General features: G+C 50.6%; 1 protein-coding gene across 1 annotated transcript; it reads left to right on the forward strand.

Moving 5' to 3' along the window:
* Positions 1-5,143: 5,143 nt before the first annotated feature.
* LOC100732186 (fucosyltransferase 2 (H blood group)) lies at positions 5,144-22,043 on the forward strand. Its single transcript, XM_003465532.4, has 3 exons — positions 5,144-5,274; positions 14,492-14,628; positions 16,534-22,043. The coding sequence occupies exon 3, from the start codon at positions 16,536-16,538 to the stop codon at positions 17,622-17,624; it is 1,089 nt and encodes a 362-aa protein (XP_003465580.1). The 5' UTR covers positions 5,144-5,274; positions 14,492-14,628; positions 16,534-16,535; the 3' UTR covers positions 17,625-22,043.
* The last annotated feature ends 3,343 nt before the right edge of the window (positions 22,044-25,386 follow it).

The following is a 25,386-nucleotide window of genomic DNA, read 5'->3' on the forward strand; positions in this document are numbered from 1 at the left end:
GGAGGCTGAGGCAGAAGGATCCAAGTCTGAGCCCAACCTGAGCAATTTAGTAAGTTAGCAAATAAAAAGGGGTTGGTGATGTAGCTTCATGCAAAAGCCCTGACTTCAATCCTTAGTGCCACAAAAAAGATGAGACGCTAAAGTATCAAGGAGCAGTCAGGTACCATGAAGACGATGGTAGAGTGAGTCTAGTGGGAAGTAGACCTGCTAGGTGTCAGACACACTGGGTTCCCCAAAATCCAAGAATGCTAAGGAGCAACAGATGTTAACAGTACAACAGATTCATTGAGAGATGGTTCGTGAGAGTCAGGAGGGGACCTGAAAGCGGGTTGTTAGTGAGCCTGCTTCTCAGAGGAGGTTTTATACGGCAAAATCGCAATGTGGGCACAAATGGGACAGAACTATGATAAATCAAGATTCCAAGTATAGCTGCTTGGGTACTACGATCCAGTGGGAAGCAGGTCATGAAGCAAAGTGTGCAGGAAAAGAACAAGGACCTTTTTAGGGAGTATGGATCAGAGGTCCTGCTCACCCAATGAGCGGGGCGACCAATGTCTATCTAGACATATTGGAAAGGAGATACTAAGTATAGGGTGTAGGCTTGGTCATTCTGCCTTTGTTTTGAGGCCTGTGCCTCCAGCCACGGCTGAGATGGGTTCTCCTCTTCTGTACTGCCTCCCTCGAGGGCTGGCCCTGTATGACAGCCTAGAATATTTCTACCTAACTTTGCTGCCTGTTATACCAAGAGAGAGCTGGGTTTCGCCTATGTCTGTGTTGTGATCTTCTCTGCACAACCCCTAGTTCCTGAGAGGGCAGAGCCAAACAAGGCTGAGAGAGAGAGCTGGGCTTGGGGTACTGGGGGAACCTGCCTCATCTGGCACCACTGCTGGGCTGTGGATCCCATGCCCAGCTCAGCTGACTGCAGGGCTGCATCCTGGGGCTCCCACCCCTCATGCCCTGGGCTGCAGTGGGAGATGCCTAAGACCTGGGCATCCTCCAGCTCATCAGCTCTGATCCCGAGCAGAGTGCAGCCAGCTGGCTGAAGGGCTGTGGCTGGGAGGGACCACAGGTTGGGCTGATTGGGGAGGCTGCTGGGATGAGGATGGCGAGGGGAGCCAGAGAGAAATGGGGCTGCAGGAAGCTGGGACGAGGGTACAGGTGGAGCAGATGAGCCCAGGAATAGGGGGACAGAGGGCCCTGCCCAGGCTGATTCTTCACTCTGATGCCCTATGGGTCTCAGTCCAATTGCAGCCTCCTCCTGCAGGAGGAGTCCTCCCTCTGAGTGTCCCCCTCTCAGCCCCAGGTTTTGTTTCTTCTCCAGAGCCCATCACAAAGGCACCTACCTCTCCTGCCCTTGCTCTCTGCAGTATGTCACCCGGTGGGCGCAGCTGTGAAGGCCTATGTGTCCCTATCCCATTCATCCACTGTGGTCCTTTGTTCAGCCTCAGTGGCAATCAGGAGGCTGAGGCAGGAGGATTTCTAGGAGTTCTAGGCCAGCCTGGGCTACATAGTGATCTCAAGATTCAACTCACCTAACCCACAAAGCAAGACCGTGTCTTAAAAAGAACAAAAACTAACTAAATAGAAGCTGCTCTATGAGAGGGACACATCAGGGCTGAGGCAGCATAAGACTTGACTCAACTATAATTTTATCACTTTTCTGTTGAGATAAAACCCACATTAGGCAGTCTAGGTGGTACCCACCTGTAATCTCAGCACTCTGGGAGGCTGAGGCAGGAGGAAAAAAAGTTTAAGTCCAGCTTGAACAATTTAGCAACTTAGAAAGATCCCATCTCAAAATTTTAAAAAAATGAAAGAAAAGGTTTTTTTGTATTTTGATTTTTTGAGACAGAGTCTCACTATGTAGCCCCGGCTGGTCATGAACTCTTCTGCCTCAGGCTCCCAAGTGCTGGGATCCCAGACTTGCACCACCGCTCCTGGAAAGGATGGAATGGCTACTGGGCATAAAGAGCCTCTCGTGGAGGTACAGGCCAGGGAGTACAGGGGTCAGGGACAGAAAGAATGACTGAGATACTTCCCTCAGTTTCCCTGCCTTCCCTGTGCATAGTGGGAACACGGGCCTACACCTTTGGCCAGGGAGCAGATTCTAAGCAGTGGCTTAAAATTGAGGGCAGGTGGCTAAGAATCTAGAGGGGCGAGCTGGTGACAGCCAAGCCATTATCCAAATGTCACTGCATCAAGTGAGTACCTTGTACCCAAGCCAAAGGGAATGAATATGCAGAATTCACCACGCCCTAATTATTTCACTGCACACCACCCTTCCGCATGCCTTCAGATGACTTCCATTTATCGACTATGCACACGAGCATGGCATACAACTGTCCTGCCCATCTCGTTCCATGACAGTACGTTGGGGGCACAGTGCAGGGCATGAGTACATTCTCCGCGACTATCAGGAACACACGGAGAGAAAGAGGGTCAGGACCCCAGTCCTCAGACGGGATGCTGCGTCCCAGCACTTGGGGAGTCTGTGCCGCTAGCTTTAGTGATCACTGTAGCCATCAAAGCATCCGGGTGCTAGAGGTTACGGGATGAAGGATGGGCCTGCATCACTGTGACGTTTAAGCATCATGTTACATGTGCATCATGATTGAAAAATACAATATTTAAAAGGTTTTCACAATCACAGTGACCGCACGTGGCTGTGACCCCCTCAGCATCCTCTCCCTCTCTCCTGATGCACCGATCTTCTGACGTGCCGCTTCCTGCAGCAGTTTTGGAGTCCTCGCTTGTGACTGTCTTCAGTTGTGCCGTCACGGCTGCTGCGGTGTCTGAATCAATTCAGAACATTTGCATTTGCTGGTCACTCTGACTGTGGGGAACAGCAGGAAGTTACACGCTGCCAGATGTGGCAGACAAAGTGGATGAGGACAGTGTCATGTTTTTAAGAGCTTGACTTCCTGCTGGGTGGCGCTTGGCCACAGCATTGAGCTTTTGTTTTTAAGAGTAGGAAAATGTACTGGGGGATAGGAACGGGGAACAGGAAGGCTCCTGAGAGGCCAGAGGGGTCTTAACGGGGCTGCCCCTCCATGCTTTTTTTGAGACAGGCTCTCACTATGTAGTTCAGACTGGCCTGGAGTTCATTGGGTAGCCCAGGCTGGTGTCAGACTCAGAGTGATCCTTCTGCCTCAGCTTCCCAAGTGCTAAGTGCAGTGTATTTTTTTTAAATTACACCTCAGAGATGCACTCATAACAGGCTACTTCCAGAGCCCAGAAGTGGCAGTAGCTGGGTGTGGTGGTGCACAAGTGTAATCCCAGCACTCAGGAAGCTGACGCAGGAGGATTGCTGTGAGTTCCAGGCCCACCTGGGCTACATAGCAAGACCCTGCCTCAAAGAAAAAAAATGTGCCAACAACAATGGGATCAATGTCTGAAGCAAAGGGGAGGGTTTAAAGGAACATTCATGGTACTATGTCTTCTACTGTAATACATTTTTATTTGAACATTCACTGTATATTTTGATCACACTTTGTAGAAAGGGGAAACCTGCTTGCCCGTGAGCCTAGAGTCTGTTGTGCACATTTTCTGAGCTGCCCCTGCCAGCTCTCATTTCCATAACATCCATTCGGGGAAACCAGGCCTGGTATCCTGACATCTGCCTCCCCCTGCTCCAGGATGTGGCTGACCGAGTTCTCACCCTGGGGTTCACCACAAACTTTACCCTCCTGTTTCCTGGAAACTCGTGGTGAAGCTGGGAGCCTGATCTGATTTTTTTTTTCCTTTTTTAAAAGAGATTCACAGCTGAGCCAGCTGTGGTAGCACATGCCTGTAATCCTAGCATGCAGGAGGCTGAGGCAGGAGGCTTGTCACATGTTCAAGGCCAGCCTGGCTCCATAGTGAGACCCTGAACCTAAAAAAACAGAAAGAGACAGAAAGGGGATTCCTAGCTGCTCAGTGAATCTCCTGCTTCGCTCAGGTGCTGAGTGACCCTGTGCTCCTTCAGTGTCTGAGTTTCCAGGGCTCAGGTGGCACCTGGCTCGGCCCTCCTAGGTACACTTCCTCATGAGTCCTGCCTGATTTAGGCAGCTACAGGCCAAACAATGGTGCCATTCATAGATTGTGGTGTCTTTTTTATTTTTGCTTTTTTACTGTGGTGTCTTAATGGTTGCAAAAGGGTGGTTTCCTGAGTGTGTGTTTCAAAGGGAAACTGTAATAAGATACTATCTGCAGAGTTTTTTTTCTCCTCTCCTCTCCTGTGCTCTATCTTTCTATTTTCCTTTCTCTCTGCAGTTCTGGGGGTTGAACCCAGGGCCTTTGAACTGGTTGAACCCAGCCTTTTTTTTTGAACCAGGTTCTTACTAAGTTGCCCAGGATGGACTTGAATTTATAATCCACCTGCCTCAGCCTCCCAGAGTGCTGAGATCAGAGGCAGAATTCACACCCTTGCAGATACTTTCTTTTGTGTCCCCCCCCCCGCCATGTTTTCTTTTTTTTTTTTTCAGTACAAGAGATCGAACTCAGGACCTGCCAGGCAGGCGCTTACGCCACTGACCTAAATCCTCGGCCACCCTGCCATATTTTCTAAAATCTGGCCTGCTTGGTTTTAAATCTCAGCTTCTCTCTGGGAATGGTGGCACATACCTGTGATCTCAGCACTCAAGAGGCTGGGTAGCAGGATCATTGTGAGTTCAAGGCCTGCCTGGACTACACAGGGAGACCTTGACTCAAAAAAAAAAAAAAGTGTCAACTCCTTTTGCTGCTGCTGTGTGTTTCTGCGCTTTGGTTTTCCACTGTAGTTGGTTTTTTTGTTTTGTTTTGTTGACAGGATCTCGCTATATAGTTCGAGCTGGACTTGAGCTTACTTTGTAGTCCAGGCTGGTCTTGACCTCATGATTCTCCTGCCTCAGCCTCCTGGAGTGCTGGGATTTACAGGCGTGCACCATCATGACTGGTTTGGTTTCCCACCTTGAACATGGGGCTACTAAGAGCATCTCCCCTAAACGAGGTCAATAGATGAGAATCTGACATAGCTGTTTGTCCTAGTGCCCTGAAGGTGCTGAGTTGGAGCTGGCCCAGCCACAATCGTTCCCCTCCCTCTGGCAACCTTCCTGGCCTGCATCTGGGTGGCTCAGGCAGGGCCCCCTCCTTTACAAGCTGCCACTTGACATGAGCCAGGTACACCCTGGGCGGGGCCTTCTGAGTGCAGGACTTTGTCCCTTCTTTGGCCTTCAAGGAAGACAGGGCCTGGAGGGAACGCAGAGCCACTGCCCACGGAGCCTGTCACACATTCCCAAGTCCTGCAGCCAGACCCAGGTAAGAGAGGTGGGGGGCTCTGCTCACACCCTGTACCCCAGTCCCATGCATGCACACCCTCCTGGGCAGAGGTGGCACCGACTCGATCTCAGAGGCTGGGAGAGCAGGACCTTGCCATCCGGAAATGGGGATTGCCTTCACGCAGAGCTGCATCCCTGGTGACTTTTTCTTTCCTCTTTTGAGACAAGGTCTCCCTAAATCGCTAAATTGCCCAATCCTCCCTGCAATCCTCCTGCCTCAGCTTCCCACAGTGCTGGGATTACAAGCATGTACCAGATGGCTTCTTTAAACTCAACTGCCCCTTCCCCTCTCTGTCCTGGCCTGTCACCAGAGTTCAGGAGACCCAGGGACAAATGTGCAAGGCCCAGGAGGGCTGCAACAACCAGATTTCCCAGTTGCCACCTCTCCTGGGGACAGCAGGGCATCAGCACCACCACCCATCCTCAGACCCTGCTGCCTCCCCCCACTCCCTGCATGGGCTGAGGGGGGCTCAGCTCCACCCCCACCCTCCCTCCTTGGCCCAGCTTAGTTCCAAGCCAGGAAAAAAGCAAGGATTTCAAAGCAGCGGCTTCACATTTCCAAGTTCAGCTCCCTCTCAGCCCTATGGTCATTACCCTGTCACACAGGAGCAGGGTGACAGCCGAGGAGGCCAGGAGCCATGGAAGGGCTGACAGTGGGGAGCAACAGGCCAGCTCTGCTGCTGGAGGACACCTGGGGTCCAGTGAGGTCCAAAGGGGAGGAAACCAGGCTGGCTCAGGAGAGAGGGGAGTAGAGGGGACAGATTTCAAGAGTAATCCTCTCCAGGTGCTGGTCACTCCACTTCTGCAAGAGAACTGGAGGCCACTTCTTCTGCCAAAGTTGGGGAGAACAGCTGGGTGTGGCAACACATGTTTGTAACTTCAGCACTTGGAAGGCTGAGGCAGGAGGATCACAATGAGTTCAAGGCCAGACTGGGCTACACAGCAAGATCCTATCTCACTAAACTAAACCGTGCTCATTTTGGCAGCACATATACTCAGTAAAACTGAAGGAACAAACAAAATTGGGGTCCCTTTCTGGCATCCTACTGCAGTTTCCCAGAGGAAGACCGTGGGGGATTCAGATAGAAAAAGGGAGGGATGTGGCCTGGTGACCTTGCCTCTCCCCTACCCAGAAGGCCCTGCCTGGCCGGACACAGCTGTAGGAGCTGTGGGTGGACAGTGGGGCAAACTTCCTGACTCCAGAGAACTCAGGACTTCTAGGTTCCACCCAGTGCCAGTGAGGCCCCGCTCCCATCGCGTCCAACTCCTGGGCTAAGCTGTTGGCTGTTCCCAGCATTTCCCGTGTGTTGAGGACAAGGCTGCCACCACTCCTGTCTCCTCCAGGGTTCTTAGCACCTTCCCCGAATTCTCTGAAGCTGTGGGGCCCTGGTCCCCCTCTTCCAGCCTGAAATTCTAGCTCTCCACCTATCAGGACCTGAGCCAGGCCTGGTCGGCTAGCACCCTGGGAGGCTGAGGCAGGGAGATCACAAATCTAAGCCCAGCCTGGACAATCTGGCAAGACTCTTCCTCAAAATAAAAAATTTAAAAAGGGCTGGGGAAGTAGGTCAGTGGGGAGACTCTGGGTTCTATCCCCAGTACCTGCAAAAAATAAAATAAACCTTCATAAGAAAACACCATCAGCCACTCAAGCCCCTATAAGAGTGACTTTTGCAGTATGGACGCTGCTCCAGGGACAGAGGCAGCACAGTCCTAAGGCATTGCCGTCAGGCTTAGAGATCACCCAGCTCTGGACACACAGAGCACAGAGAGGAAGCGGCTCTTGGCCAAGGTCACACAGCTTCTCTCCAAACCTGCCCCTCCCCCATCCCATAGCTGGTGGCTCTGTGGGTCCCCTCTGTGCCCTCTCCGCAGGCTCAGGTAGGTCATTCAGGGACCGCTCCCTGCGGAAGGAGGGAGGGAAAGGCCAGGGAGGTGGGAAGACATTGTTCTAGAACATTCTACCCTTTTCACCCAAACCAAACCAGCCTTATCACCTTTCTGTTTGCACTAAGGGGAATATTACACTCTCAATTTAGGAGCCCAGCGATTTAAAGGTTTGCTTGTGAAGGTTTGTTGCTCCAGTATTTTTTTTTTACCTACTCGGTGCCAGGAAATGGCTAAAAAAAAAAAAAAAAAAAAGATTGTGTGGCTGTGGGTCCCCCTTCCCTAGCAACCTCATTGACGGCTTAACTCCACGTCACCTTGGCCCAGGCAGGTATAGGGAAAAGTGAGATAGACGTGGTGCAGTGCTGGCACTAGAGCTGGACACCGCTACAGGGCAACGCAGGAAGAGAAGGGGCTGGGCCAGCATGCCGGACTCACACAGCAGCCTAGACCCAGGCTGGTTAAGAGAGTCAGACTGCAAAGTTAAATAAAAGGTTAAAATATTTGGGGGGGACTAGGGATTTAGCTCAATGGCATAAGTGCAAGATCGAGAGTTCAATCCCCAGTACCAATGGAAAAAAATGCTTTCTTGTTTTGCTTCATTTTTTTGGGTCAGGGTCTTGTTTTTTAATTCAGTCTGACCTCAAACTTCTAGTGATCCTCCTGCCTCAGCCTCCCAAGTGTTGGGATTACGGACGTGTGCCATCATGCCCAGCTGTATTTTGTTTTTAAAACTTTGTCACTGATAGAGTTATTTCCAAAAGATGAAAAATATTAACAAAAGATGAGAAATATAAAATAAAAAGTGGCCTTTATTCTGAGAACACGGAGAGAGATGACCGGCACCCCACCGCTGGCGTCCGGCGATCTCTCCGGCGGACACGCAGCGTGGGGGCCTGTAAATAGCCTCGGTTTGGGGTGGAACCTAAGGCGGGCATTAGGGATACACAGGTAGCCCATTGGTCCTAGGTTTGGCGCCATATGTAAATTCCCAGGGGCGGGAAGATGGCGTCACAGGTAACTTCCTAAGGGCAGGGCAAGATGGGGCTTCCTGCTTCTGGTTGTGGCTTTCCTGGCTACAGTGTCCTGTCTGGGCCAAACCTTTCATATCCCGTCTTATGGTTATTATTATGAAAAGGGGCGAAGATTTCTCTCTTTAACTACTTCCTGCTGGCAAAGGGCGCTGTACTGGAGCCTAGGGGAGTCGACGGGATGAAGGTTGATGCCCAGGTAGACGCTGCTGCCAGGTGTTTTAGCCAGGACAACTTCACTGGTGAATGCACGTATGTCAGACTGGAAAAACAAAGAGACAAAATGTTATGAGGAGACATGGCACTGTCATATTTAAGGACCCAGGTGAGGTAGAGGGAAAGGTGCCTTTGATTTAGACATATCATTCTATCAGGACCATGTTGAGGTAGAAACATTTCCACGGTGAGGCAGAATTCTGAAAATTAAACGTGGGGTTAGGAGGAGTGGAGTTATGAGGGGTGATTACTCCCCCATCTGAAAGCATAAAAGTTAAGACGGTAGGTTGGTGAGGCTTGTCTCTGGTATGCATGATGTTGGAGTCTGTAGGCAATACTGTTAAAGAGTCCTGCTGTAAAAATGATCATTAATAGAATGTAAGAAATTAGGAACCAAAGTGGATAACAAAACATGACTTAGCCTGTTAACTGTGGCTGCGTGGCCTTTGTGAGACGGAGACGGGTAGGCGACAGAAGATGAGATGACCACTCAGAATGATCAGATTTAGGGCTGGGAGGGCATCTCTTAGCCTGAGTGATGTGGAATCAGGATGGCAGTCTAGCAACTTTGATTTAGGCATGGGTCACTGTAACCTGGTTGTAGTCCTTGGAATGATTTGCTGTAACAGAACTTTAGCAAGTATGAGAAAGGCTTTTATGTATCCTGAAAAAGTATAAACCAAGTGAGAAGACTGGGACCTGCACAAAATAGGCCCTGTTTGTAAATGGCATAGGTTGACCATCAATACCCCCAGAGATTGAGGACTTAATATAGCAGCCTGAATACTCAGGAAGACCTCTGTATATATGGCCTCTATGTCCACAAATATAGAGAATGTCTTACCTGAGACTTTAGTGCGACTTGGAATCTGAGACGGACACCTTAAAGGGGGCTGTTGTTGCCCTGAACTTCCTCAGTCTTCAGCAGCAATTTTCTGTCGGTGACAAATCGCAGTGTCGACATTTCCTGTGAGGGCTATTACTTAGGATGACTTACCCACTCTCTGGTGGCTAGGACAGTCCAGTAGCCCTGGAGTAAGGTCTCAAAAAATGCCAGGAAGGGGCATTTTGGTGCCCAATGTCTTCTGCTGCATTTGAGCGTGGTCCATGGGGAGGCCAGGCAGCTCCACCTTGTGTAGGTTTACCTGTCTCAGAACTCCAAGTGTCACAAGTGTTAAAAATATGAAAAACCATATTAAGATCTCTCTAAGGTTTGAAGGTCAAGTTTTGCCTTTTTGTTTGGGATTTGGACTATAGTAGAATTAAGTAAGCATGCAGGAATTTAATATTGGCATTTTGGATTAGAGAGCAGGCTTTATCTGGATGGCATATCGCTTTTTTTTTTAGGGTGACACGTAGAATTAACAAAGCTTTAGTCTACCAAACAAGGCTTTAATGGAAACATTTTGCAGTAAAGGTTTAGCAATCTTATGAATAAATCAATCAAAACTGATCTAATACTGTTAAATTCTGAACACATTTACTTTTAAAGTTGTTATTTGCAGTAGTATGAACCAAGACAAATAAAATAAAACTTTGAAGAAAACCCTTGTCTTGAAATAGAGCTAGTGGTTCCCAGCAAAAAGGAATTTATAACCTTAGTTGTTAAACAGGAGATTGGTGAAGGCTTTGATTGATAAACAAGGCTGGTAAAATTATCAGGTGGCCAAAAACCTTGATTAAATGGTTTGAGAATTGTAATAAAAAAGCATCTTTTGAGCGGAGCCAAATTGTAAAAAAAAAGCATGCCTGAGCAGAGCCGCTGAGCTGCTGTTTCGCGGCGCTCCAGCAGAGCACACCCAGTGGGTGGGGCAAGCGCTGGGATGTAGCGCGCAGGGGCGGGCTCGGACTGCCCCCGGAAACGTGTAAGGTGGCAGCGGCGGCGACAGCGACACACAGGGGAGGGAGGGGCTGGGACGGCGCATGGGGGAGGGGCTGGGAGGCGGCCCGACACAGTGCACAAAGCTGGAACTGCTCGAAGGGCGCGAGGATTAGAAAGCCAATTTAGGAACACAGCTGGGTTTTGATTAGCCTCCTGGACCTGTTTTAAAAGTTTGTTATAGTTAGTATGCTTGTCCTGCTCTGGCACAGATATAGGCCCAGAGTCATTATAAACGTCCTTAAAATGTAAATCATAACAATTAGTAATGAATTCAAATTGCCTGATATAATTCTGTGGGTCAACAGAAAAGCTACCTAATTTATGGACAGTCTGGGATAGATCAGAAAGGGAAAAAGGCACATGGATGTTAACAAGTCCCTCGGGGCCAGCTTGCTCCCGAAGCGGTAGCAGAGCCTGAGGAGATTCCGGAGCAGAGGGCCACTGAGCAGCCATCCTTCCGGTAGGCGCATGTGAGCAATCATCTGTAGAGCGGCTACAGAGCTGCTGCCGGTCACCCTGGGAAACACGAGCAGATGGCGTCTCACTGTGTGCCTCGCAGCTAGAGGACTGCTGTCGGCAGCACAATGAAGCGTCATGTGCACTGCAACAGGGCGGCTGTTGTAGTCCACAAGAGGAGCCACAAGGAGACGCCTGTTGACAGTGAGGGTCCTGGGAACATGGCGGCGCCCTGTCACGTGGCCCGAAACATGGCGGCGCCCTGTTGCCATGTGGCCCTCCGGAACATGGCGGCGCCATGCCACGTGGCAGAGGGTTGCAACATGGCGACTGTTCCCCGCGCAAGCTGAAACAATCACGCAACCTGCTGGAAGGACATAGCGACCGAGACCTAGTATGGTGGGCAGGCAGTGAGAATGCTGTAGGGGATACAGAATTCTCAGGAGAGGAAGTTGGAGACTGCGAGGAAGCGCTAACAGAGGGATTAAAGCTGCTGGGAGAGTTATGGGTCCCGGAAGGCAGAGAGGGAGACGATCGCACGGCGGGAGGTATCTGCAACGGAGAGGGATTAGAGCTGCTGGGAGAATCAGGCATAGAGGGAGGGGAGAGTGGCCCGGCGGGAGGTAACGGCAGGGAACGAGTTTGGTGGTAGGCAGGCGGCGGCCGGGAAAACACCGGAGGAACGTCCTCAAGCGAATCCTGAGGGCAGGGTGGAAAAGTTTGCGGCGCAGTAGACTTAGCTAAAAGTATCTCAGCGGGAGCACAAGACTTAATGAGAGATGGGCGTGTTCTCAGAATAAGAAAGGCTTGGACATAAGGGAGTTCCAATAACTTGTTGCCAGCTTGACAAAAATCGTACAAGTTCCTGAGAATGCAGGGGTCAAATGTTCCTTTTTTGGGCCAAGGCTTGCCAATAAGCGGGTAGGTTGGCCAGACCTCCTGGCAGTAAAAAGTTAGTTGTTTAGTTTTTATGGTACCTTTAATTTTTAGAGTACGTAAATTGGAAATTAGGCATTGTAAAGGCGTCTTTCGGGAGTTAGAAAACACGTTCCCCATGACTGATTCAGGCAAGAAAAAAAAAACCGGAGGTCCAGAAAAAAGTCGTCACTTATTTGCGGTACCACGCGGCGGCTACGGTTCCAAACCGTAAACTCCAGTCGTCACTGAGAGATTTACGAATGGAGTCTACGTGGGGTCAGTAACAGTTTTGCCCGTGAAAGCGCAAGGCTTTAAGGGAAGTGAGGCATTCTTTCAGTGTGGGCGGTCCCAAAAATCTCTGCTTTGGGCTATCCGAACCCAAAGAACGTGAGAGATTTTGTGGGCGCAGGTTTGCCCAGAAAGAACCCTGCCCTGGGCGGTCCTAAGGACGTGAAAATGCACAGACCCACGCAGACGGGGAGAACATTCCACTGGGGCTGCCCAGTGCGAAAAGTTCCCCGGGGAGTGCTCACCTGAAATCAGTCTGGCCGATGCGGAGTGCAGGCGGCTGGCGACAGGAACGTCTCGGGAGAGGAAAAAGCTTGGGATTAATCCAGGATGTTATCTGGTTATCGGCTAGAAGACTTTGGGTATGTGGCCCAACAGTCAGTTGCCTGCCGATAGAGTCACGGTACCAAATGATAGAGTTATTTCCAAAAGATGAAAAATATTAACAAAAGATGAGAAATATAAAATATAAAGTGGCCTTTATTCTGAGAACACGGAGAGAGATGACCGGCACCCCACCGCTGGCGTCCGGCGATCTCTCCGGCGGACACGCAGCGTGGGGGCCTGTAAATAGCCTCGGTTTGGGGTGGAACCTAAGGCGGGCATTAGGGATACACAGGTAGCCCATTGGTCCTAGGTTTGGCGCCATATGTAAATTCCCAGGGGCGGGAAGATGGCGTCACAGGTAACTTCCTAGGGGCAGGGCAAGATGGGGCTTCCTGCTTCCGGTTGTGGCTTTCCTGGCTACAGTGTCCTGTCTGGGCCAAACCTTTCAGTCACCATACTCTGTAAAGATTCTACAAAACCTGGGCAACTTAGCAACTTGTGGGACTCTGTTTTAAAAATAAAAACAAGAGAGGGGCTGGAGGGGCAGCTCAGTGCAAAGCCTCTGGTGGGAGGAAAAGTGGGGAGAAAGAACCTGACTTCTCTGAGGCATTGAGACAGTGAGCAAAAGAATAGAGAACACTTGGGAGGCTGAGGCAGGAGTATTGCTGTGAGTTCGAGGCCAGCCTGGACTACATAGCAAGTTTTTGCTCTAAACAAATAATGACCCAAAGAGACTGACTCTAGGGAGAGGGATCTAGAGTGGGGACATAGGGGCTAAGGTGGGGCAGTAGAGACAAACCCATCCTGTCTGCTTCCTCTCTCTCTCCCTGCCTTTCTATCCCCTCCCTCAGTCTCTCCTCCCTCATTCTGACTCTGTTCCCTTTCCCTTCCTGCCTTCCTTCTACCTTTCCACCCTTCCTTTCCTCCATCTTTCATTTTCCAGCAACATTCCTGTGGTCCTGGGTGTCCCATGTGCCTCCCAAGACAGTCTGCTCGGTTCCATTCACTCACAGTGCGGACGCCAGGCCACCTCAGGCCACACCTCACAGGCTGTGCATCAATGTTTTCTAGTGTAGCTAGGGCCTTCTGCACAGCCTTATTTTTAACTGGACACATCCATGAAGACACTGTTTCCAAATAAGGCCAAGTTCTGAAGACACAAGGATTAGGACTTCAACACACCTTGTTTTGGAGGGCCACAGTCCAGCGGATCACAGGCTGTAATGGACTATGGGTTGGGCAGCAAATGGTACCTGGTTCCTACAGTCCACTCCTTGATGACCATTGCTTGCTCTGTCTGAGTCCTTCAGCTCCACAAAGAGAAGGAAAGAAAAGCAGGTAGAATCACTGACATATTCACCCTCTAACCAGAGGGAGATGAAGGCACCTTCCACCACAGCTGGGTGCAGCTGCCATAGTTGATTTCAGAACTCCTCACCACTCCACGAGCAAGTTCCTCTGCATGCTTCCATCCCTTTCCATATGATTCCTGCCACACGTATGCCCTGCTAAGGCTGACCACCATCAGTGTACCCCAATCAGAGCATGGAAACTGGACCTTGACCCAGAGCCTGCAGGTGACAGCACTTGGAGTTAATAACACCAACCAGCCTGCCAGCATAGTGGCTCACGCCTGAAAAGGCTGAGGCAGGAGTTTCCTTGCAGGTTCAAGACCAGCCTGGGCTACAAAGTGAGCTCAAGGCCTGCCTGAACTGCATAGGGAGAACCTGTCTCCAAAAAAAAAAAAAAAAAAAAAAAAAAAAAAAAAAAAAAAAAAAACAACACCACAGCTTGCTGGAGGCTGAGGCAGAAACAGTGCAAGTTTGACCTCAGCCTAGGCTACTTGGTGGCTTAATACACTGTCTCAAAACAAAAAAATAAAATAAAATAAAAATAAAGCACTGGGGATGTAGTCAAGTGTGAAAGTGCTGGGTTCAGTCTCCAGTGCTACAAAACAAACAATCAAACAAGCAAATACAGACAACTAACTGACAAAGCTGAATTTCTTCTGCTAACATTTATGTGGTCCTAATGGGATCTGAAGTTTTGGGTGATTTGTAAGTCAGAAGCAGGAATGTGATTCCTATAGATGCTATATTCATCTTTTCTTTTGCAGAAATGGGGATAAAACGCAGGACCTTTGCACTGAGCTACTGCCTCACCCTTTTTAAGATTCCCTCATTCCTGTCCCTCAGGGCCTGAGCTGTACTAAGTGGGGGCCAGATCTGGACTGGATTGTGGCAGTGGCCAGGTGCGGTCCAGCCCAGACTGCTGAAGACCAGGCTCACCAGTCACTTCCAACACCCCAGCAACACCAGCAATAACAGCGAAGGTATAGTCACTGTGCCACAGCCTCCTGGCCTCTGGGAACACCCTGGGGTCAGAACCCATTCCTACCCTGCTTTCTCTCCCTTACAGTGGCTCTGCCCTGGCCCAACAGGGGCATCTGGATCCGCAGCCTTTCGGCCTCTGATTCCCCCCAGGGGATCCCAGCGTGACAACTTCTTAGATGCTGGTTGGGGTTTTATGCCCCAGGCGGGAAAGTCTCACTATCCTCTGCCTCCAGGGACACCAGCAGGAGTTCCCTTGTCTGTTCTGCCATTCCTGACCCTACTTTCAGTTGGAGCAGAGTTGCAGAGAACAAACATCCATACACAAAGAGAAGGCAGTGGCTGGGCTTGTCTTGGCTGAGACTGAAGTTTTCTTGTGTCACCTTTTAAAGCCAGCTGACCATTGTGCGGGGCATGGCCAGTGAATGAGGAGGCCACCAGGAGCCATCTCGAGTTCACCTGGCTGTGACAGGAGGGAGATGGATTAGGTGGCTGAGTCTGTGACAGCCAGAATGCTTCCTTCCAGAGGGGCTAGAGCTGGGCATGTGCATGCAGACATATCTGGAATGCTGGTCCTCAGTGAATGGCAGGCACAGGCATGCACACTGCTCTATACACACTCACAAACATACCTTTTTATTCAATACCAGGAGTTGAATCCAGGCCTTTCACATGCAGCTACATCCTCAACCCCTGAATATATATATATTTGGGGAGGAGGTGGGTTCTTTTTCAGACAGGGTCTTGCTAGTTGGGCTTGAACTCACTGTGTAGCCCAGGATGACCTAGAACTCATAGTGATCCTCCTGCCTCAGCCTCCCAAATGCTGGGTGGGATTACAGGCTCACTCCACCATACCCAGCATCACTTTTGTGTATTTTTATTCTGAGACAAGGTTTTACTAGGTCACTAAGTTGCCCAGACTGGACTCAAATTTGCAATCTTCCTGCTTCAACCTCCCAATTAACCGAGATTAATGATATTAATTACTATACCTGGCTAAATACATTTTTGATTTATGATACTTTCAATTACAGTGGATTTATTATTAGAATATGACCCATCAAAAATGTAGGAGTATTTGCACTCAAATATACACATACTCATATATACATGTGCCTTATTCACAACCACCTACACACTAGACACCCACATATCTACACAATAGATGCACACCCATATGCTACAGTGTACACGGCCACTCCTATGCACGCAATTTCACCATAAATACACAGCATGTTTACACACACGCACAACGTATACACAACCTCCTTCATAGAAATGTCATACAAAAACAACATCTACACACACCTGCATAAACACACACTCCAGCCCGGCATAATGGCACACTTGTATAATCCCAGTACTCAGGAAACTGAGACAGAAGGATTGCCATGAATTCAAGGCCAGCCTGAGCTGCATAGTGAGACCTGCCTCAAAAAGAAAGAGAGGAAGGAAAGAAAGAAGGAAGAGAAAGCGAAAGAAAGAAAAAGGGAAAGAAAAGAAAAGAAAAAAGCCGGGGATATAGCTCAATGGCACAGTATCTACCTAGCAAGCGCAAGGTTTAGAGTTTGATTCCCGGGATGAAAAAGAAAAAAAGCAAAGGTCATTTCCAGCCCAGCATGGGCAATGTAGTGACTCAGCAATATCCTGTCTCAAAATAAAAAAGGGCTGAGATGTGGCTCAGTGTGAAGATCCTGGGTTCGATCCCCAGTACAAAGAGAGAGGCTCTAGAAACATCTGCTCACGCTCATGGGCGCACCAACTACAAACACAGAGCACAGAGCAAACCCACACTCACACTCACACGCACCCACCCAGCGATGGTGCACACGGCAGGCGGCCATGGTCACGCACCCCTCCCCTACGTGGCACCCGCAGCTGACGCCCCGCCTTCCTCCCAACAGCCATGGCGAGTGCCCAGGGCTCCTTCTCCTTCCCCATGGGGCACTTCATCCTCTTCGTCTTCATCGCTTCCACCGTCTTCCACCTCCACCAGCGACTTGTGCAGACAGAAAACAGGAAGCAGCAGAATCTGAAGCTACTAACAGCATCACCATCTCCACAGGTGCCACAGTCCCCAGAGGTGTCCCTGTCCCCACAGGTGCCACCATCAGGCAGCAAAAGGCCCACGACGCCGCAGCTGGATGGCATGTGGACGATCAATGCCATCGGCCGCCTAGGGAACCAGATGGGCCAGTACGCCACGCTGTATGCACTGGCCAAGGCCAACGGGCGGCCGGCCTTCATCCCCGAGCACATGAACAGCACGCTGGCCCCACTCTTCCGCATCAGCCTCCCAGTGCTGCACAGTGCCACAGCCCACAGCATCACGTGGCGCAACTACCACCTGGACGACTGGATGCAGGAGCGCTACCGCCACATCCAGGACCGCTACGTGCGCCTCACCGGCTACCCCTGCTCCTGGACCTTCTACCACCACCTGCGGCCCGAGATCCTGCGTGAGTTCAGCCTGCACGAGCACGTGCGCCGCCAGGCCCAGGCCTTCCTGGGGGAGCTGCGCGTGCAGGGCTCGCGGCCCCGCACCTTCGTGGGCGTGCACGTGCGGCGTGGCGACTACGTGCACGTCATGCCCCGCGTGTGGAAGGGGGTGGTGGCCGATCGCGGCTACCTGCAGCAGGCCCTGGACTGGTTCCGCGCGCGCTACCCAGCGCCGGTCTTTGTGGTCACCAGCAACGGGATGGCCTGGTGCCGGGAAAACATGGACACTTCTCGCGGGGACGTGGTGTTCGCGGGCAATGGCTTGGAGGGCTCGCCGGGCAGGGACTTTGCTCTGCTCACGCAGTGCAACCACACGGTCATGACCATCGGGACCTTTGGGATCTGGGCCGCCTACCTCGCAGGTGGAGACACCGTCTACCTGGCCAACTACACGCTGCCTGACTCCCCCTTCCTCAAGCTCTTCAAGCCCGAGGCGGCCTTCCTGCCTGAGTGGGTGGGCATCGCTGCCGACCTGTCCCCATTGCTCAAGCACTGACAGTTATCTGGCCTTGTCTGCCTCTTTGCAGACCTGGAGCCCACGGTTATGGGAAAAAGAGCCCTTTTCCCTTGCAAGAGGACGTCCTGGGCTCAAGGAAGACAAGTCCAACCAATGCAGGCTAACCATGTGTTCTCACGCCTGGACGACCAGGCCGAGAGTCCCGGCTCCCGCCATAGTTAGCGGCAGCTCAGCAGCCTCCTCGGGTGTGCTGTGCTGAGTTGCTGTGTGAACACATCCGGCTACCGGGAGCACGGGGTATAGGGACAAAGCGGCAGCAAGGGGGCAGCTTGTGTATATTCCCAGCCGGCAGTGGCAGTGAACAAGAGGGCAGTGGTTTTTTATTTTATTGATGCATTTTAGATAATGATCACAGTCATCATCAGCTTGCTCTGTACACGATATATCTTGCTTCTTTCTTTCCCCCCATTCCCCTCCCCTCTCTCAACTCTATTGCTCAGTTACAAAAGCTATTTCCATTTTCCCTATTCTTTTTTTTCTTGTGTCTTCTTTCCTTTCTCCCTCCCCCTCCCTTGTTCTCCTTCCCATTTGAGCATTTTCTTCCTATTTCCCAGTATCTATTATGCACTTTGGTCCTTATTTACACTTTTGGTTTCTCATGCCAAAGAATCAATGCGGTATTTAAACATGTACCACCCATCTTCTTGCTGTGCCACTGTTGTCTCCTCTTAGCTCTGTTGTTGCCTCATGGTCCCAAATGGGCTGCCACGGATCCAGATGTTCCATGCAGGCAACATGTTTCAGAGGCAGCAAACTTTTTTTTTTTTTAAACCTCATTCTTATCATGAATCCTTTTGATGAATGGGAAAAACGTCTATATTCCTCCACTTTTCATTACTAGGATGCAGTCCCCGAGGCTGGCTAATTATAAAAGTCTTCAAAGACTTGTGGCAACACAATGACAGGAGTACATGGGAGACTCAGTGATCATATGCACAGGCAGGGCCTGGCCTGCTCTTCCTGTTGGACCTTCTTTCAAGAACTGGGGGTTCCCCAGGAGTCACGCTTATCCTTCTGAGACCAGTGCTTCCTTTGACCCACAGACCTCCCATAAGGCTCCAGTTCTCAAGGATCCCAACATTTTTCAGCCCTACACTGACACCAAGCTACCAACACACAACCCCTGGGAAATGTCCTAAAATCATACTAAAACCACAGCACCAGCTGGGCATGGTGGCGTACACCTGTTACCCTAGCACTCAGGAGGCTGAGGCAGAAGTATCACTAGGAGTTTGAGACCAGCTGCAGTTATACAGTGAGTTCAAGGCCAGCCTAACCTACACCATGAGACCCTGTCTCAAATATACATGCATTTTTATATTCTCTAGCCTTCCCATATGTATATGCGGCGCACGCCTATTGTGTAGCAGAAAGCAGTCCAGCAGAGGGGGTGTACTGTGCTGTGAGCTGCTGTGTGAACACATCCGGCTACCAGGAGCACAGGATATAGGGACAAAGCGGCAGCAAGGGGGCAGCTTGTGTATATTCCCAGCCAGCAGTGGCAGTGAACAGGCGGGCAGTGGTGGTGAGCTCAGCCTCATTCCAGGAGCCGACAGAGCCCTCACTGTCACTGCCACAGCTGCACCACCGGAAGAGACCCTGACGGCTTTGGTGGGAGTCAGCACCTGCCACAGGGCTGTCTCCCGGGAGGGGTGGCATAGGATGGATCTGGCACGGAGTCCGAACTGGCTCCCAGAGAAGGCAGTGGGGCAGGGAAGCCCCTGGGCTCTCAGGGGACACTTTCTGTTAAAAGCTGGCACTGGGCTGTGGCTCAATGGACGAGGTCCGGGGTTCCATCCTTGGTTCCACAGGAAAAGAAAAATCGAGATCAGTTAAATTTAACAAAGTTTGCTTGACCAGGAAAAACATTCTAGACTGGGGTGGCATTCCATAACCAAAACAGTTCCCAGTACTAAGCTGCTACATGTGCAACTGGTATGCGTAAGCAGAGAAAAGGAAGTGATGTTCAAATGCAACCTGATTGGCTGGGGGAGTCTGTTCGCCTTATATAGGCGGGTTTGGGTAGTTTTCAGCCTCTGATTGGCTGGAGTTTCAGGTGCTATGATTGGCTGAGACTCTACTGCTTGTTTACAAGGGCCTACTCTTAGGTTACCTTAAAACAAGCAGTAATCCTCATAATTACAGCAGAGAAGGAGTTTACTTGATGATCAAGAACAAAAATGAGTTTCATCCAAGCTACATACTACCTGTTTGTCTTCGGTTTTGTTTTTTTGAGACAAGGTCTCGCTAAGTAATTCAGTCTGGCCTTGAACTCATTATATAGTCCAGGGTGGTCTCAAAGTTATGGCAATCGTCCTACCTCAGCCCCCCAGTGCTGGGATCACAGGTGTGTGCCACCACGCCTGGAATATACCTGATTTATTTCAAGGATGTCAGGCACATTCCTGTATTAACATATTGCAAGATTTCACATGTAGAAAACCTCCTGAAGGGCTGGGGATGTGTCTCGGTAGAGCTCTTGCCTTGCATGCCTAAGGCCTTGGGTTGATCCCCAGAACCACACACAAAAAAACCTTCCAGAACAGATAAATCCATAGAGACAAAAAATGGATACCTCCCTAGAGCAGAAAAGTACAATGGTTTCATTTTGGGGTGATGATTATTCCCATACTTACTGTGGCAATTAGCTGAGCAAGTCTGTGAGAACACAGGGTGGCTTGTTGGTTTTGTAAATTATATCTCACAACTGCTGTGAAGAAAACAATCACCTGTGTCAGTGTCCACTGTGAGTTTTAGTAATCTTTAACTTTTATTTTTTTATTTTTGGTACCTGGAACCGAACTCAGAACTGTGCACTTGCCAGGCAGGCTGTGGGTCACTGACCTATATCCCCTGCCCAGGTCTTGATAATTATATAGTTATGGAACCAGCACCAGGACTGAGATACAGAGGGCTCTGTCACACCCTAAAGCATTGCTGTGCTGCTTGCCAGCAACTCTCCTAATTCCCAGACTATGGATCTGCTTTTTGTCACTTTGATTTGGTCTTTTCTAGAACTTTATGTAAAGAATTATTCCATGTTTTAGCCTCCTGTTTGGCTTCTTTCATATAGCCTCATGTTCCTGAGATTCACCCATGTTCTTGCATATATCTGTTGTTTGTTCCTTTTTCATTACTGTATAGTACCCTGTTGGTATCATCTACCACTGAGTAACTCATCCATTTGAATGTTCACCAGTGTCCCCATTTGGGGCTATCATGAATGAGGTTATCAGCATTTCTGTAGAAGTTTTTGTTTGCTTTGTTTTTGCTAGGATTATTTCCAAAAGATGAGAAGTATAAAATAAAAAGGGGCCTTTATTCTGAGAATACGGAGAGAGATGACCAGCACCCCCACCGCTGGCATCCCGTGATCTCTCCCGCGACATGTGGCATGGGGGCATGTAAATAGCCTCGGTTTGGGGTGGAACCTAAGGCGGGCATTAGGGATGCACAGGTAACCCATTGGTCCTAGGTTTGGCACCATATGTAAATTTCCAGGGGCGGGAAGATGGCGTCACAGGTAACTTCCTAGGGGCAGGGGAGATTGGGGCTTCCTGCTTCTGGTTGTGGCTTTCCTGGCTACAGTGTTCTATCTGGGCCAAAACCCTCTCAGTTTTATTTTGCTTTCTGAGATAAGTTCTCACTCAATTGCACAGGCTGAGCCAGAATTTGAGATCCTCCTACCTCAGCCTCCCAGGATCCTGGAATTACAGGCATGGGCCACCACACCTGGATAAGTGCACATATCTTTGTGTAGGCATATGTTTTCATTTCCTTAAGGAAAAAAACCCAGAAAGGAGGTCTGCCATGGATTCAAGGAGAAGTGATTTGTGGGGACCCCCAGCCTGGAGGGGCCCAAGGTCAGAAGATGAATTCTCCAGCCCAAGAGGAGGAGAGAGGCTGGCTCTCTGGGGGTCCCACTCCTTTCTGCTCCCAAGAGTTCAGTCACCTCTCCCCTCCTGTCCTGGCTTTCAGCCCCTGGGGCTGGGGATCCCCTGTGAAGGGAAAGGGAGATTAGAGAAGCATAGGTGAGTTCCTGGTGAAGGAGACTGAGAAGACCGGGCCACGAAAGGGGGCAAAACCCACGGGCAGGAGCCAAGCAGCTTGTCATGGTTTATGTCGGTGGCCCCAGGCCTCATGAGTTTGCATTGTGCATTTGTGATTGGTTCATTGTTTAGTGCTTGGATTGATGGTGTCAGTGCTACACCCACCTAGGGGTGGAGCCAGGACGTGATGTAGTGGCAGGAAGAAGGCGTGTTTTGCTCTTTGCTGGTTCCTGCTTGCTATTTGCAGCCTCCATGAATTGCAGCCCAGCCATGTCCGCCTGCCTTGGAGCCAACTGAGTGTGGACTGAAAGCTTCAAAAACTGTAAGAAATAAATCTTTCCTTTCCCAACTTGGGCTTCAGGTATTTTTGTCTCAGCAACGAGTAAAAAGTAACTAAGACACAGCCCCTGTAGATCAGTGACAATCGTAGGCACCCAAGTAGCACTGCCTGCATGCCAGGCTTGACCCTGACTGACATGCTGTTCCTTGAGGGACCTCACAAGGAGGTGCCACTGTGCTTCTGTTTTCCAGATGAAGAAAATGAGGCCCGAGAGACCTAGCTCACCCTAGGCCCGCACACATCAGGGACAGGGAGAGACAGACAGATGTGCCTGCTCAACTTTGCCCCGGGGTGAGACATTTGGGGGGGGCGGGTACCAGGGATTGGACTCAAGGCCTTGGCATTAAGCTACACCCCCAGGCCTTTTTTAGTTTGGGAGACAGGGCCTTGCTCAGTTATCCAAGAAGGATCCTCTTGCCTTGGTCTCCCTCAGTGCTGGGATGACAAGTGTGTGCCATTTGTCCCTCAGGTAAGACTTTTCCAGCCTCAGGATGTTGGAGAAGGAAGCTGGGAAGGGGTCACCCTCATGCTCAGAGAGAAAAAGGGAAGGGGACATGAAATACAAGAGCAGGGGCTGGGGGCTTGGCTGGGCTCAGCTCTGAGGCAGAGGTGGAGAGAGACTGCTAAGGAAGTGATACAGCAGTAAAGTCTTGACAGAATCGGAGGCAGAGGAAGCCAACCTCACCCCTGCCCGATCCTTCTGGTGCTGTCCGTGCCCCTCACCCACTCAGCCTGACATGAGGGGTTCTGCGCCTTCCAAGTCTCCACCCAGTCTGTCACAGCCACCCACCACCCTTTGTCCATCAGCTTCCCCCGTGCCTGGTGTCCTCCGCAGCTCTGGCCTCTGCGACTCCCTTCCATCAGAGGACACTGCTCCCAGAAGGCTCTTCTGGCTGCTTCCTCATCCCTGACTCAGCAAAACACTGTCTCTGACCCCCTGCTCCTTCCTTCAGGGCTGTGTCTTCTCTAAGAGCCACAGTCCTGCAGTCTCCTGCACCACTGCCATCAACAGCTTTCTGGCTGAGTGTTGTGGCACATGTCTTTGATCCCAGCACTCTGGGAGGCTGAGGCAGAGGATCACAGGTTTGAGCCCAGCCTGAGCAACTTAGTGTCTGGGGAGACCCTGTCTCAAAGTAATAAAAAAAAAATTGTAAAAAGGCTTAGGGATGTAGCTCAGTGCAAAGGCCAAAACCAAAAGTAAACAAAACACCATTCTGAACAGAGGTTCTCGTGGCAAATCTTTGAGCCCCAGCAGAACAGAGGTTCGTTGTTCCCTGCACTCTGAGGGGCCACGATGTGGAACCTGAGATCACTAAGGTCCTACATGTGTCCTGGGCATGTCTATCCCTTCCTCTCACCTCCTGTGATCTCTGGAAAGAAAATAATAAGTCCTGCCCAGCCAGCTCAGAAGACACTGAGATTGCCTTTGCCTGGGGTCCCAGGCTGTGCCTCCTTCCCTAGCACTCTAGCACTCAGAAGGCTGAGACAGGAGGATCACTGAGGCAGCCTGGTCTACACAGCAAGACCCTGTCTCAAAAAACAAAAACAAAACAAAAAAGCCATTGCTGCTAATGGGCTAGCTCTATGACCTTCTGCCCAGGCCACCCTTGGCTGGAAGTGCTTGGGCATTTCAATTCTTCCTCCCCGATGGTCACACCCTGTTATGCCCAAATATGAGAGCAGCAGATGTATAACTGGGGCAGGCCCAAACGCAGTCACTGAGGCACTGGCACCTTCTGCTCCCTACCTTGGGAATGCCTGCTCTTATGAGCCCTGAGACGGGAAAGAGGTCTGATGTTCCCCCAGAAGAAACTAATATTCTGTGGCTGTTCTTGCAGCCTGGCCATGGTTGCATCAAGTGTCCCATAGACACTTGGAGAGATATGGTTTGGTTTTGTCTTTAGGAGCCAGGGTCTCACTATGCAGCTTGGGCTGGCCTGGAACTCATTATATACCCCAGGCTATTCTCAAACTTATGTTAGTCCTCCTGCCTCAGCCTCCAGAGTGCTGAGATGGCAAGCATGTGCCACCAGGCCCAGCTGGAGATAGCTGCTTTGGTGGCGGCAGCTCTCTGTCAGGGACCTGTCACAGATGACTCTCCTCTTGAATTCTCCTCATTAATCAGGTCTGTGAGAACCCTGCCATCCCTGCCCTATCTAAGCAACCTGCCCTGAGTCAATTTGGCTCTGCCCCTATGCAGCATGGGTTCTAATAAAGCTCTTCTGGACAGTGTGGTTTGTCTTGAGTAGCCTCTGCTAAGCTGGTAACTCCAAGGGCATTTGGACTAAGAGTAAACAGAACTAGTAATGTTGAGGATGCCAGACAGTCACAGAGTAATGAAGGATTGCTGGGAGCTGCCAATTCCAGAAGTTCCCACAGCCCATTGTAGCTGCTTGCTCCAAAGGGAGCCCTGACACTGACAGAGCTGACAGCCAGTGGCATTCAAAGCCCAGAGCTGTGAACACCAAAAGAACTGCACTCTGTCAATTCTTGGTTTCTGTATACACTGAACAAGAACCTTCGGCCAGAAGGTAACACCCTGGAAACAGGTGGAGAAAGCCTCCTCTCGCAGGGCCCTGAAGAGGGTAGACAATGGTGACAGTTGCAAACAGGTTCTAGAATCAGGCCATGTCTCATTTCCATCACACACACACACACTCACCACATGGTAACAGTATCACAGAAGTCTAGACATCCTTCTGGAGAGACCACATGGAGGGACAGTGTGCCACTCCATGGAGAAAGAGCAGTTCCAGCATCCCTGCCAAGGGGCCCAACACATCTGGGTGTGCCACCCTGCATGTCCCAGCCCAGCTGGGTCACAGTATTCTGTGTCTCTCGTCACCACCATGTGGAACCACACAACTGCCCTGCAGAGCCCAGTCAACCACAGAAATCGTGAGTGGCCCTAGTTATTGTTTATGGCTTCAGCAGTCATAAGCCTAGGGAGGGAGAAACAAAGCCCCAGCTCCTGGTGCCTCATGGAATCAGGTTGGGCTGAACACTCAACCTAAGGCACACTCTGGCTCATCTTCTTCCTCTTTGCCATCTCTTTACTCCCTTACTGCTCTCTCCTGGAAGCAAGTCACTGGTGCCTGAATCTTGTCCAGGATCTGCTTCCAAAAGAATCTGACCTCAGACCGGAAACTTATTGTCCCAGCTCCTAGAACCCAGGAGTCCAGCCCCATCTCTGTTCTCCTTACTCTTCCCTGCCCTTCTGTATCCAGAAACACCCTCCAGATTCCCTAGACAACAGGCAGCCATCCCTGTGAGTGTGTGTGTGTGTGTGTGTGTGTGTGTGTGTGTGTGTGGTGGGCGTTGGAGTATAAAATTACCCAAGAGGCCTCCAAAG

The sequence above is a fragment of the Cavia porcellus genome, unplaced genomic scaffold, assembly GCF_034190915.1.
Source record: "Cavia porcellus strain 051 isolate PalLab524CR breed Dunkin Hartley unplaced genomic scaffold, mCavPor4.1 scaffold_7, whole genome shotgun sequence".
NCBI lineage: Eukaryota > Metazoa > Chordata > Mammalia > Rodentia > Caviidae > Cavia > Cavia porcellus.

Coding starts and splice junctions, on each gene's coding strand:
- LOC100732186 (XM_003465532.4), top strand. CDS start 16,536: ATGGCGAGTGCCCAGGGCTCCTTCTCCTTCCCCATGGGGCACTTCATC.